The sequence below is a fragment of the Syngnathus scovelli genome, chromosome 10 (genome assembly GCF_024217435.2).
Source record: "Syngnathus scovelli strain Florida chromosome 10, RoL_Ssco_1.2, whole genome shotgun sequence".
Lineage (NCBI taxonomy): Eukaryota > Metazoa > Chordata > Actinopteri > Syngnathiformes > Syngnathidae > Syngnathus > Syngnathus scovelli.
The window spans coordinates 1321277-1333714 of record NC_090856.1 but is presented as its reverse complement, the minus strand read 5'-3'; the positions used below and the strand labels follow the sequence as shown (position 1 = coordinate 1333714).

At 44.8% G+C, this 12438-nt stretch overlaps 2 protein-coding genes across 3 annotated transcripts; both read right to left on the bottom strand.

Annotated features, from left to right (window-relative positions):
* Window positions 1-163: 163 nt before the first annotated feature.
* Window positions 164-5665, bottom strand: dmbx2 (diencephalon/mesencephalon homeobox 2). Its single transcript, XM_049722344.1, has 4 exons — window positions 2410-5665; window positions 1691-1824; window positions 1372-1547; window positions 164-918 (listed from the first exon to the last, which is right to left on the bottom strand). The coding sequence occupies exons 1-4, from the start codon at window positions 2556-2558 to the stop codon at window positions 424-426; spliced, it is 954 nt and encodes a 317-aa protein (XP_049578301.1). The 5' UTR covers window positions 2559-5665; the 3' UTR covers window positions 164-423.
* Window positions 5666-5807: 142 nt separating this feature from the next.
* Window positions 5808-12347, bottom strand: rexo1 (REX1, RNA exonuclease 1 homolog). 2 transcript variants are annotated; one of them, XM_049722319.1, is made up of 16 exons: window positions 12006-12347; window positions 10000-11723; window positions 9797-9895; window positions 9371-9581; window positions 9162-9283; window positions 8929-9066; window positions 8725-8860; window positions 8531-8656; window positions 8125-8265; window positions 7890-8003; window positions 7746-7819; window positions 7557-7667; window positions 7349-7464; window positions 7114-7252; window positions 6884-7004; window positions 5808-6688 (listed from the first exon to the last, which is right to left on the bottom strand). In XM_049722319.1, exons 1-16 carry the CDS (start codon window positions 12187-12189, stop codon window positions 6600-6602), a joined length of 3645 nt encoding a protein of 1214 aa, XP_049578276.1. In that variant the 5' UTR covers window positions 12190-12347; the 3' UTR covers window positions 5808-6599. The 2 variants fall into 2 exon arrangements, with proteins under 2 accessions (XP_049578276.1, XP_049578286.1); XM_049722329.1 differs by having other exon boundaries at window positions 9162-9274.
* Window positions 12348-12438: the final 91 nt, after the last annotated feature.

The window sequence follows — 12438 nt, the reverse complement described above, 5'->3', positions numbered from 1 at the left end:
ATGACCATAACAAATTATTCATAGTTCATGTGTGACATGCAAAAAAACAACCAGAAAAACAAAACACATTTTCACTAACATAAGCATACAGTGAAGATATGGAAAGTGTTGACTTTTAATGTGGAAAAATAAATGTTCGTTGAAAAAACAATAGACACTGAGATTTTACATACAAATACTTTTATTTCACATTATTTAGTTCATATTGCAGTGATCCATTAAAGTAAGCAGTCTTAAGTTACCATTGTTATTGCAGCTAAAGAGCAGTGCAATTAGATACATTGTCAATATAGATTTCTCATATGCAAGCATCGAACCGTATGGTAAAAAATGTCAAGAGAAAATACGCAATAGCATGCACACACACACACACACACACACAGCCTCCAGAGTGCACACTGGTAGTTGGACCCAAATTGACAGTTACAAGTCGATGTTCGAATATAGCACAGCTTTATTGGAACAAGCAGTTTGAAAGGAGAGGCTGCAGTTTTTAGTCATGCTTGATGGAGGAGCCCCCAGGCCCGAGCTCTGCTGTTGTATAAACGGCCAGAACTCCGGAGGGGCAACAAGATCTGTGGAAAGCATCCCAAAAAGTGGCTGGCAAGCTTGATGGCCGTAACTCTGGGCTGGGATGAAAGAAAAAAGTGGAGGGGAGGGAAGTCGCACGGGGTACCTGGAGATGAGATGACAGTCTGTCCCGGAGCAAACATCGCTTTTTTTATCCAACACGGGAGTGGGTGGCAGACATCGCCCGATCGCGTTGTTTCTCTCAGAAGGTAATGTGTCCGTGTCTTGCCTGTCCCCCTCCTCTCCCAGCTTGCTGTCATGTAATGCCGCCTCTGTATTTTTGTCTTTGAAGAAGGGTACGCACCTTTGGCCTTTGCGATATTTTGCTCTCCTGTTTTTAAACCAAACCTGAATGGATGGGACGAAAATACAAACGCTTAAATTCAACACATAGCATAACATTGGGGGTCAAAAAGATTTGGTGCTTTCCGCTGTGTCAGTTCATTATGTCAGCAGTCGAGACATAAAATAGAGCAGCATCACTTTCAACATAGGAGAAGTGGTGAGTGTCGCATGTGTGTGTAACCACACACACACACACACACACACACACACACACCTATTACATCTCTGGCATTACTTAAGAGGGTGGGAAATTCCTCCCAGTCTAAGTTGGTGTTGTTTACAAAAGAACAGCTTTACCAAGTTTCAAGTGGATGGTGCAAATTGTAAATAGAAAAATAAATGTTCAATATTATGTATTGTGAAAAAGCCAGGAGAACTTCAAATGGGATGCTGTCTGGAGATAAACCAATTATAGCATAAGTAAACAAATACATGCAGTGTTGTCTGGAAGCTGACCTGAATGCGAGCCTCGGGCAAGTTGATGCAAACCGCCAGCCTCTCTCTCATGCTGACATCAGGGTACTGGCTTTGCTCAAAAGCTTTCTCCAGAGCCCGCAGCTGGGACACGGTGAAGGCCGTGCGGCTGCGGCGCTGCTTCTGCTGGTTCCCATAGCGTGCCTCCAGTATAAGTTCTGGTGCCAGATACAGAAATAACTTCATCAACATCAATGCAGCTGGAGTGTGCATTTTCTAGGTTCATCACCTTAGTCGTGTATAAAAACAAACCAATGAAACCCACTAAGTCTGTCTGAACAGTTGTTGTCGAGTGACGTACCTGCAAGTCTCTCGGCCACCGACAGGGTGCGCGCCGCGGGGCTAGCCAAGGGGTAGACGCTGCTGTACTGTGGCGTCATCTGCTGGTGGAGCTCCAGCAGCATCGCTGCGTTGACGCCATGCAGGGGGAACATGCTGCACAAACCCGAGATGATTTATTTATTTTTTTAATCAAATCAGTTTAATAAGAATTTAAAAAAACAACAACTCAAGATTAAGTTCAATATTAGGCAAGGTATAGGAAAAAAAAAACGTCAGAAAGAGGCCCACATTCTGTTTATGCAACATGCTATAACCAATTTAATATGCTGATATGTATAGAAAACCATGCCTAAATCTTTTTTGATACAGCAAAAAGCTATTAGTATATAGTGTGATATCTGAAAAAGAAACAAAAATAAAAAAGTATGTAGTATTTAACTTGATAAACTAAATGACAATTAGAAATTACAAAATAGTGTGGCACACTTTCATTAAACATTAAAGAAATCATTGCATTACAATTTGAAGTCTGCCATTCGAAATAAAAAGCAGGCAAAAAAAAAAGCCACAATTGACACACAGGCCTAATTTTGGGCAGGCCCGCTCCAAGAACTCATGGCAGTGAGTATCGCAACTTAACTTTTGATCAAATGCAATGACATACATGTTGAGCAAATATGCCAATTACATTTTTTAATGATTGAATTTGGAAATTGTGCGTGTGTACAGGTGGTTTACCTGCGATGGTAATCCTGTCTTTCTAGGAGTTCTCGGTGCGGTCCAAGCGTATATCCCCAGTGCAGGAGCTCCCGGTTGGTCTCAGCTGCTTTCGAGTATTGTCGGCCTGCGCTATTTAACAAGCATTTAGCCAGGCTCCCTTCAACCATTAGCCAATAGAAAGAAAGGTATTAGCTGGGATTAGGTGGGATGAGGAGGGGGTTGCGTGGGGTGGCAGCGGGCTCAAGTTTTTCAAACCATTGAACTTGGGAGATTTATGCCAAGGATCCCCCTACAAGCGGGCGTTAAAACAATTAAAACAATGTGGTGGGCTAATCTCTGAGGCAGCCCAGATTAAAATAGCAGCCTCCTCCTCCTCAGCCCTTTTTTTTTTCCTTCTCCCATCATGGTGCTGCCTTTGACGGACGGCCCCTGCCAAAATCCCCTCCTTACCTCCTCTCTTCTCTTCTCTTCCCAGGGGGGTTTGTTTTGCTAACACACACATATTTCCTCGGGTAAACTGTCACTGTGTGAAGGTAATCCCAACTCAAACCTGTTGAGAACTTCTTCAAAGCAAACTCAATTAGGAAGGTTCCCAGAGAGCTCAGAGTTGCATTATAAACATTGGCGTTTCACTTTATAATCATAATGAATGTCGTGGTTATCGGTTAATATGGGTATTTTGGTATTTTAAAGTGTTGGAAAACTTTGAAAAGTTAAAGGCTTGCATTTTTGCAGTTTGTCATGCACCCACAGGACACTTTCTTAGGTAGTCAAATATTTCTGCTACCTTCTTTAGTTATACATGCAAGGAGCTGGCTAATAAGTTATCACATACAACCGTACCACCTCTGTATCAATATGCAAAAAATGATTTTGCTGTGTATTTCAGGTTTGTGCTATCAGGGGAAAAAACAATGCAAGTATAAATAGTAGTAAGAAGTAGTAGAATAATGTTATATTATACTGTAGAAGTATATAGGAATGTAAAATATATGTGTTTATATATCAAGACTTGATTTTATTGTATATCAACAAATTTTGTATGTATAAATAATCAAGTTTTTATTTCTTGAATTCATATAGCATGTATAGTTTATTTTATTGTTTAGAAAATGCCTAGCAAAGCTTAGTAGATTTTTAAAAGTAAAAAAAAAAAAAAAGACTAGAGCGTGAAGACAAATTCTTGAACTTCATCCACCCACTTTCATCAGCAACAGCTCAGACTTTGAAAATATGTGAAAATGTTTGTAGACTTTTTTCTTAGCCCCCCACTTGGCCTTTTTGTCTTCCTCCTTTCGCTGTTCCTGGCTGTCAAGCTATATTAGTGTCCGATAGAAATAAGTCATTTAGAAGAGGCTCTGTCGGCCAGCCCTTCAGGCCCACTAAAAGCTCCGGGATTAGGTCCCAGAGGCCTTTGTCTCGGCAGCCCGTAGGATTAGGGGAGATTTAGTGCAAGAGGAGAAAAAAAAAAAAAAGTAGTTATTTCATGGCACTTTCATGATGAAACCTGGCCAAAGCTGTGTTGGCTGGGGGGATTAAAAGCACACAAAGAGCGAGCTTGTGTGTGACCCTCCCCATCCCAGAGCCACCAGCACTGACTGGAGTCGTTGCCACCGCCACCCCCCCCCTAACCCTCCGCCATCGTTTCCCTCTGGGAAGGCCACAAAGGTCTTGGCCGAGTTCACCTCGTCGCCATCAAGTGTCTTCTCAATTCCCTAATGGGCTAGATGCTGCAAGTTCCCACATGAGCAAGTGGGAGCCACAATAAGAGCTAATTAGTCTTTTCGTTTTGGGGCTCTTTTCTTGCCAAGTTCATAAAACTTGCTTTCCCGAGCTTTAATGAGCCGAGGCTCGTTCGGGGTGTCCCAAAAGTCACTGCACTTCTTTTTCTCCAGTTCGTTTCAGGTAAGAAGTTTTTCTGTCCCCAACTGCAGTTTGACGAGCTTTATGAACATGACACCACTTGAATGCAAAGTATGAATTATGCTATACATGTCAAAATGGCAAACTGGCTTGAATCACTATTTTACGTCTATGTAACATCCTTTAGTAATTTGGTGCAACACGTAATCACCAGAGCATAAGTAGCTTGCATTGAAGACCAAAGGGTGAGAAAATGAGTAGTTAGTGGATTTCAGTGATCCCCCACGCTACCCCGCCCCCTGTAGGGTGTAAAAGCACTCAAAAGCAGCGATCCTCCTCTTAGGACATCCGCTTAACACATGCATGGATTACAGTGCATGAAAGACAAAAGGCCAGTCACATCACTGGACAGGTGAAGACATCACAGATGCCTACTTGTGAACGCATATTTCATCCTTCATGAAGAGGAAAACTTTTGTCATTCACAATATATTATTTCAAAATTTTTATTATGTTGTAATAATTGTACTTTTTTAGAATGTAGTAATATTAATTCAATTAAATACACTTGTCTAATGGTGCGCAGATGGGAACGAGGAGAGAGCATACTCCTTTGTTTTCTTTTTTTTTGGGGGGGTTGATGTCGCCTGTTTAACAGATGTTTTCAAAAGCAAGGCCCCTTAAGTCCTGCCTTTTTTTAATGACTTATCAATAGTGGAAATTTATATTGACACGATCTGTCAAGAGGGGAGCTTTGTAGTTGTCAGTGATCTGAATGGAGGGTCCCCTCGGATAGCGACCGGATCAATCGGCGTGTGGGACACAATCGAGGTGGTACAGGAGCAGTTGGGCCCGGAGAGCGGGCTAAAGCGCGCCCCTTCGTGGGGGGAATCGATAAGGCCGGCTGGCCTTTGACCTTAGACGAGAGTGGGAGAGCAGGCGGCGGGTCAGCAGCTAGGATCACGCTATGACACAGTCCAGACTTTGACTGACATTGACCAAGTTCACGCACACTGGTCATATAAATAACCAGAATAGCCTGTAATTAAAATGCTACATTACATCATGGAAAAAGTTCGATTCTTTGCTCAGACTCACACAGAGATAATTGAGCTCCCCATCCCTCAGCATGGGGTCCATTTCAGATCAGCGTGACCCCCACACCATTCAAAGGTGAGAGAAAAGCGTGCATGAATCGAATTTGATAATGAAGACGACCTCTCTAAGCTGCTTTGTTCCAGAAATCCTCTGCAACAGTCAATACGCACGAGGAAGCCCCCCCCCCTCGCTGTCACTGCAACATTGTGTGGCTATTGATCCCAGCTATCTGGCTCTTTTCATACCTGGGCTCTCTGGCCTTGCCGTGGGGAAATACATCCTGACATGCGATGTGAGGAGCTTAATAGGCAAAGGATGGGCCTCTCACTTTAGCCTTTCACTCCCATTTGTCACGTGTTGGTTTACAGCAGCTGCACCTGCTGTCCAGAAGTCCTGCACTGTACTCGGACACAACTAACTCCTCCTCCCAAGAACCAAAAAAAAAAAGATGGACCTTTTTCTACTAATACCCTTTTAATATAAAAGAAAAATGAGCAAAAATACAGAAATACAAAAGAAAACGGCATTGAGCTTATTTACAGCATTGGGTGTGTCTTTATCCACCTAACAGGGTACTACTTCATATCGATTGAATTTAATTGTGCGGGCCGATGATACAAAACTTAGAAATGTCCTGATATACATGCAGAGCACATGACAGAGATCCCTACTGAAAACTACAGTGATATACTGTCAATATATTAAATAGTTATGAACAAATAATGATAAGGTAAGTCACGCTTTTGTGACAAAAATGAGCCTTACCAACGGGACAATGTTGGCGCGATGTAGAAAAAGAGCGAGTGCGTTTCCATGGGAACGTTCCAAAGGAGCACGAGAGCGACGCACTTCATGTACACCGGGGAATAAGTGACGTTAACGCGTGTTAACACAGATGAAGAACTTGCACTTGAGACACGTCAAGAGCTTTTCTCTAGTGCAATGTGGCCTGCCAAAGAAATGACAACAATCCTCGTCCTAGTCCTCCTCCTTTCTGTGGACAACACGAGTCTTTTCTCTAAATTGTTTGGCTTTGGACGTTCAAAACGACTCAAACGCTGCACTTTGACTCACAAGTCAGGACTGAATGGAGGTTACACTGATAACGAGGGCTCGCTTCTATTGCTTCTCTCCGTCATTGGCGAGAAGCCACACGAGGTGCTTCTGGCCTGTTTGTGCTCAAAAGTGGGCTTACCCATCCCAACATCTCCAAATATCCTTCTGAGGTCTGAAAGGGTGGCGTGAGGTCATCTCTTGACTTTTGCGTCCTCCTTCAGCCTCCACATCATCAGTTCCATGCAGGCGGCGGCATCTTCGCTCGAGTCGTGGCCTTCGACTGTAAAAACCGGAAATGAAAGCCGCTGCTGCTTTTAATGGGCATGGCACAGAACAAATTTGCACTAGAGAAATAAAAATCTAATTTGAAATGTCATTTATCAAATGTCTAAAGATATATTTTTTTGCATTTCCATGTAAAACATAATCATTCTCATAAACCAAAACGCCGCTAAGTGTGTGCAATGTCTCTCACCGCTGTCCTGAATGATGCGTTTGAGGTAGTCGGCCATCAGATTCCTCAAGGCACGTTTGTAGGGTAAACCAAGTCGGTGAGGAAACACGATGGCTGTGTCTACCACTGAACTGTGAATCAGCTGAAATAGTTTTGCCCACAGATGTGTCATCCGTCAATATATGTTTATACTTGAATTGACGTGATTTTTTTTTCTCTCATCACAGCGTGCCCAATTTGATTAAATCTACCTTCAGAGCCAGGAGGTCACTCTCCAAGCTGTGTCCCACCAGGATGGACTCGGCACTGAACATACTGAGCAGCACAGCCTGAACATCTCTCAAGGTGATGGTGGTACCATCCAAGTCCTCTGCCGTCACGCCGGAAAATCTGCAAACAAAAACACTTCAGAATATTATTTTTTTTTTTTTTGGCAGATCTTTATTCCAGAACCGGCTAAATTCAGGATTTGCAGCGTAGACAAACCGTGTGTTAAAGTCAACCACTTTGCTCTCAGGTTTGACAAATGTGTCGTAGATGACTTTTAAGTCGGAGTTAATGACCGTGACTCTCGTCAGCTCCAGGCCTTGCTTTGTGTAACACTGAGGACACGAAACAAGCGAAAAGCTTTCAGTCAGCACTAAGCAATTAGAAAAAACAAAAGAATAATTTAGATTTATTCGGCATGCCCTACCATTTCACAATCCAAGGCAAACACTCCTCCATTGCCATCTCCTGGGAGAGCTTTGCTGAAGGTGGTCACAAAACCATCTAATGACTCCTTGCGCCCATCTTGAACGTGTTGCTAAGGAAATAAATGCGCAGTGTGGATATCCAAGGCTCCGTTGATTGGCTTTGAAATGCTTCTGAGAGTTGCCGATACCTGGGCCATTTGGCAGCCTGGCGAGCCCACGGCCCCGGAGCAGCAGCTGTACATGGTCTCCCAGCCTCCAGCCACTGCCACGACAGGACTGACGTAAAGAAGAATTTGCGCCATTTTGCACGGACCAATGACCAAGCGCCTTACCTTTCTGCCTGCGTAAACGTCCCCAGTGAAAAGCGCACTCTTCCCTGCGAATACAGTTACCCTTGACGTTGACTTGGTACTCGGCACCGCATCGGCAGCATATCTTGGTGAACGCTACGAACGGACCAAAGGAGAAAAACATTTTGAGGAAACATTTCTGGAATCCCCCATGTAAATTTCACCTGCATCAAATTAGATCCAATGGCGAATCTGTGTCTGTCTACTTAATACTTACGGTCCGTGACGGCCTTCTTCTCTGGGAGGTTGTATATAACGGCCTTCCCTGTCGCGTTGGGGTTCAATCGGGGGTATCCGTGCTCCTGCAGCTGTTCCTCTGTCATCAAATATGCCTTCAGCTTCCTGTAAAACGATGCTCCTAAAGTGTGGCAGAGGAAAACGTTGATTCTGAGCCGGTCAAATAAGTGCAACCACAAATATCAGCTTTTTTATTTTTTGTGTGCAATCTTGGTGCTTCTGGTTCTCAGTTTTAGCCTTACCTTAACTGCACTCATCATTTCCATAATAATATGCTATGAAATTTATTTCAAAGGATGACACTTCCCAAAAATCTGGTTGAACTCAAAGGTCTCATCTCACTGATTGAGGACAGGGTTCATTAGAAACAAAGCAAATGGCCTCACCGTGGAGCTTCTCCTCGAGCTGTCTACCCATCCTATTGACAGTGAAACTGGTGGTAGCTGCGAGACGACCTCCCAGAACTTCCTGATGAGACTGGGCTTTCCTCGAAGGAGGTAAAGCCACCTCCTCTGTAAAGCAACATAGACAAATAAGTCAGTACACGTTCCATGAGTGTATGACATCAGTGGTGACATACTGATGGCAGGCGAGGAGCGAGAGCTGCTGCTGCTGCTGCTGCTGTTACGGAGCTTCTTCAGCGTGTTGACCGCTAGATTGACATAGATTTTCTTGGTGTTGCTGCGGTCATAGACTAGTTTTTCCTCGTCAAGGCCCTGACAGGAAAAAAAACACATTTGTCGTCAAGGAAAAGCAATTGAGATAGAAGCTTCGACATTCCTACCATCTGGAAAGCAACATCCTCCGACGGGCAAAATTTGATGCACTCGTCGATGAAATTGTTGAGGTAGCGCTGGCGAATAATGTTGGGGACTTTGGCCCCAAAATCAACAGGGATGATGGGACGCTTCATAGAAGAACTCTGAGGGAACACACAATCCATCTAGTATAAAATAATCCTGATTTTCACCACCTGATTTTAGTGTTTTGAAAAAACATTCTCGAGATGAACTATACCTTGAGGGTGGGTGTGTGGGCCACTCGTTTTTGTGCAACGGTGGACGTGGTCTTTGACAAGATACCGGCTGTGGTTTGGCTCTTCACGGGCAGGCTTCCACCTGCTTTGGCATCTTGAGAACCTGCACGAAAAAATTTAGACATCATTCAACCTCCTCGTGTTATGGGCAAATACACAAATTGACTTAAAATAAAGGCGTAGGACATACTTGTGGCCTTGGAGGATATTGTCAAGGGATTGGGACGATGTGCGATCCTCTTCTTCTCTCCTGAAGAGCCACTGCTGGGTGTGCTCTGTGGTTTGACTGAAGCGGCAAGCTGAGCAGCTTGCTGCTGCGCCAATTGCAAGCGCTGATAGCAAACCTCCTGAGCCGTGGGTCTCCTGTGCGGCCGGACCACGTTCTTTGAAGGTGCATCCGTCTGACAAAGAATAAAAAAAAAAAAAAGAAACTCTCAAAAGAAAATAACATTACATTCAACATCTTAAGTAGGTTACCTCTTAAGTCATTATTATTATTATATTTTATTTGTTTTATTGGTTAGCTCATCCTCAACCTATCAACCCATCCTAATTTATCGCAATTTATTTTCCTCACAGCACGAACATATAAAAAAAGAGCTGTCGGTCAACTTACATTTGGTTTGGCAGCAAAGTGTGAGACTCTCTTCTTCTGACCAGGGAAGAGAGTGGTTAAAGTGCTCTCAGTGGGGTCCTCCTCCAAATCTCTGGATGGCTGAGAGACAGACAGACAGACAGACAGACAGACAGACACATAAACACGTGACAACCTAGCGTTTGATCAAAATAGCAAATGTCGCCTCGGGTAAGAGCGCTGACCTGCTTGGCTTGCCTTCCCTTGTCTTCCTTCTTGACATCCTTGGATTCGTTGAAGATGCGCAAACACTCTTCCATAGGATCCGAGTCAAAGTCAAAGTCATCTTGGAAAAGCGTCAAGTCGATGGTCGCGTCTGGCTCGGCGGCGCTCCCTGCCGGGGCTCCGTCGTCCTCGTCCTCGGAGAAAGACAGAGTCAGCTCGAAGGCTTTCCTCATAGTGAGTTGTCCCCTCTTCAAAGCGTCGGCGGATTTCCTCACGGGCGGCGCTTCTTCCGACTCGTCGTCGTCGTCCGGTCCCATGGGTTCCGCCTCCTCTGCGCTCTCGTCGCCAAAAAGATCCGCGTGACTCAGGGTTCTTTGTTTGGGGCTTTTTGTGTTTTTAGTGGCGCTGTGTTTCATTTTCTCTTTGCTGATGGCCGAAGTGGCTTTGCTCTTTGCACTGGTGGTAGAAGAGCTGCTTTTGCTCAGATTCCTTCCATCCTTGTCTCTTTTAGTGGCCTGCAGTTGGCCGTTTTTATGTTTCCTTTCCTTCTGCTTGCTTTGCTCCTTGCTCTTGCCGCTTTCCTTTGCGCGGTTTTCCATCTCCTTATCTCGTTTGCTGGAGTTTGTTTTTGAATGAATCTTCTCATCGTTTCTTTTGTGCTCTTTATCAGGAGTCTTAACTTTCACGGTGTCCTTTTTCTCACCGTGACTCTTGTTTTCCTTTTTTGTCTGGTCTTTTTTCTCAGATTTCTTCAGAGACTCTTTGCCCTTATCCTTGCTACTTTTTTTGACAAGAAACGTTTGGTTTATTTTTGCTTTCTCGGATTTCTCGATTCTTATCTTTTTCTTCTCTGGGCCTAACTTTTCCCCCGTCTCCAAGTGCTCCTTATTCCTCTGTGCCGGTGCTTCTGGGGCACCTTTAGCCACCTCTTTCCTCTCCTTGCCCACGCTGTCTCCAACTTTTGTCAAGCTGTTGACTTTTTTCTGTTGAAGACTACTAAGCGAAGTCGGTCGGTACTCGGTTCCAGAGCTCTCGGCGTCAGAGTCGGAGATGGTGTACTTGTTTGTGTCGACGCTCTGTCGCTGCGCTTTGCTCACAGACGGGAAAATGGCGTCATCGGACGCGCGCAGTCTTTGTGTCTTTTTGCCCTTGGTGATAATATTGCACACGGCGCCGTCACTCTTCCGCTTTGCTGCAATCCCTGCCGTGTAGTTGGAGAGCGGGTCGTATTCCATGTCTGTAGATGGCTTCGAAGTATCCAGGGTGTATTTACAAGTTGAGGAAGGTGTCTTGCTGGAGTATTTTGGACTTGGGGGCGGAGAGGGGACTCTCTGGGTGTGTGTCCGAGATGGAGCCTTTTTGACCAAAGTGGGAACATACTCCATGGAGTTGCTATTGCTTCCCCGACTGCCCGAATCCAGAGTGTACTTGCTGCTACCAGGGCTGGGGTTGTACCCTCCTGACGTCATTAGATGATTGCCGGGATCGTAGGCCAAGTGTGTAGCTGCTGTTTGACTTTTAACACCTTCAGAGGAAGATGCACTCGTCCTTCCACTGGGATTATATGGTTCGTCCCCAATCTGACACAGCTTCTTCTTCTCCCTCTCCACTTCATTGCGGACCTCCTCGATGGCCTTGTTGACCATCTCCAGAGCACCGGTGAAGTCGCTCGACTGAGGCAAAGTTCCATTCCGATGCTCTTGAGGTCGCACGACTTCAGGTTTGAAGGGGTCATAACCTTGTTCTGCAAGAAGACAATAAAGGCACTCTTAGAACCCAACACACAATGTTTTTTTAATTGATATATCTCCCACATCAAATCTGAAATTTGCAAAACATTTCTCATAGCAACTTGTACAAAACATCATGGATGTCGGTGAACATGTCAGGGCGTCTTTGTACGTTGTAAAAGAGTTTGGGGAAACTGCTAGTAGTGCTACAGTTCGTTAGCCCTCTTCCAAACGTGTCCTCAAAACCAGTAGTATCTTTAGCCCCAATTTAGACTAAGTCGTGCGATTTAAGTCACCTTTTTGGGCGGCGTGGGTCTTATTAGTTTCGACAGCAGCGCACTCGTAGGTCTGCCGTCTTTGCTGGCTATGCCTGAAGTGACAGTAGGGTCTGTTGCACCCATTGCCGCTGCCTTTGCCTTCAACGTATTCGGCGTAAAACGGACAGTCAAGCCCACGAAAGAAGCCGGTTGATCTCAGCATTATCCCCAAATCTTCCTCTCATGCCCCCGCCAATGTTCTGGGGCCTTTTCCGTTCATTCGTGGGCGATATAACAAAGCTCGACTGAATGCTAAGACAATAACAACGTCCCTACGGCGCCATGTTGGATTGCTGGCAGAAATGAAGTCTCGCGTGATCTCTTGCATGACGTCATAAATCGTCACGCTCTCGCGGGCTGACGGGAAATACCAAAATCTTGCGGAAGTTTAACAAAGTGTTGCGTAGTTTAG

Excerpts from the sequence above, each read along its gene's own strand:
- dmbx2 (XM_049722344.1), bottom strand. The coding sequence starts at position 2,558 with ATGGTTGAAGGGAGCCTGGCTAAATGCTTGTTAAATAGCGCAGGCCGA. Across the intron at positions 1,548-1,690 it reads GGTGGCCGAGAGACTTGCAG|AACTTATACTGGAGGCACGC; the intron begins GTACGTCACTCG and ends ATCTGGCACCAG. Across the intron at positions 919-1,371 it reads TGCCCGAGGCTCGCATTCAG|GTTTGGTTTAAAAACAGGAG; the intron begins GTCAGCTTCCAG and ends CCATCCATTCAG.
- rexo1 (XM_049722319.1), bottom strand. The coding sequence starts at position 12,189 with ATGCTGAGATCAACCGGCTTCTTTCGTGGGCTTGACTGTCCGTTTTAC. Across the intron at positions 9,284-9,370 it reads AATATCCTCCAAGGCCACAA|GTTCTCAAGATGCCAAAGCA; the intron begins GTATGTCCTACG and ends TTTTTCGTGCAG. Across the intron at positions 8,266-8,530 it reads GCTCGAGGAGAAGCTCCACG|GAGCATCGTTTTACAGGAAG; the intron begins GTGAGGCCATTT and ends GCCACACTTTAG.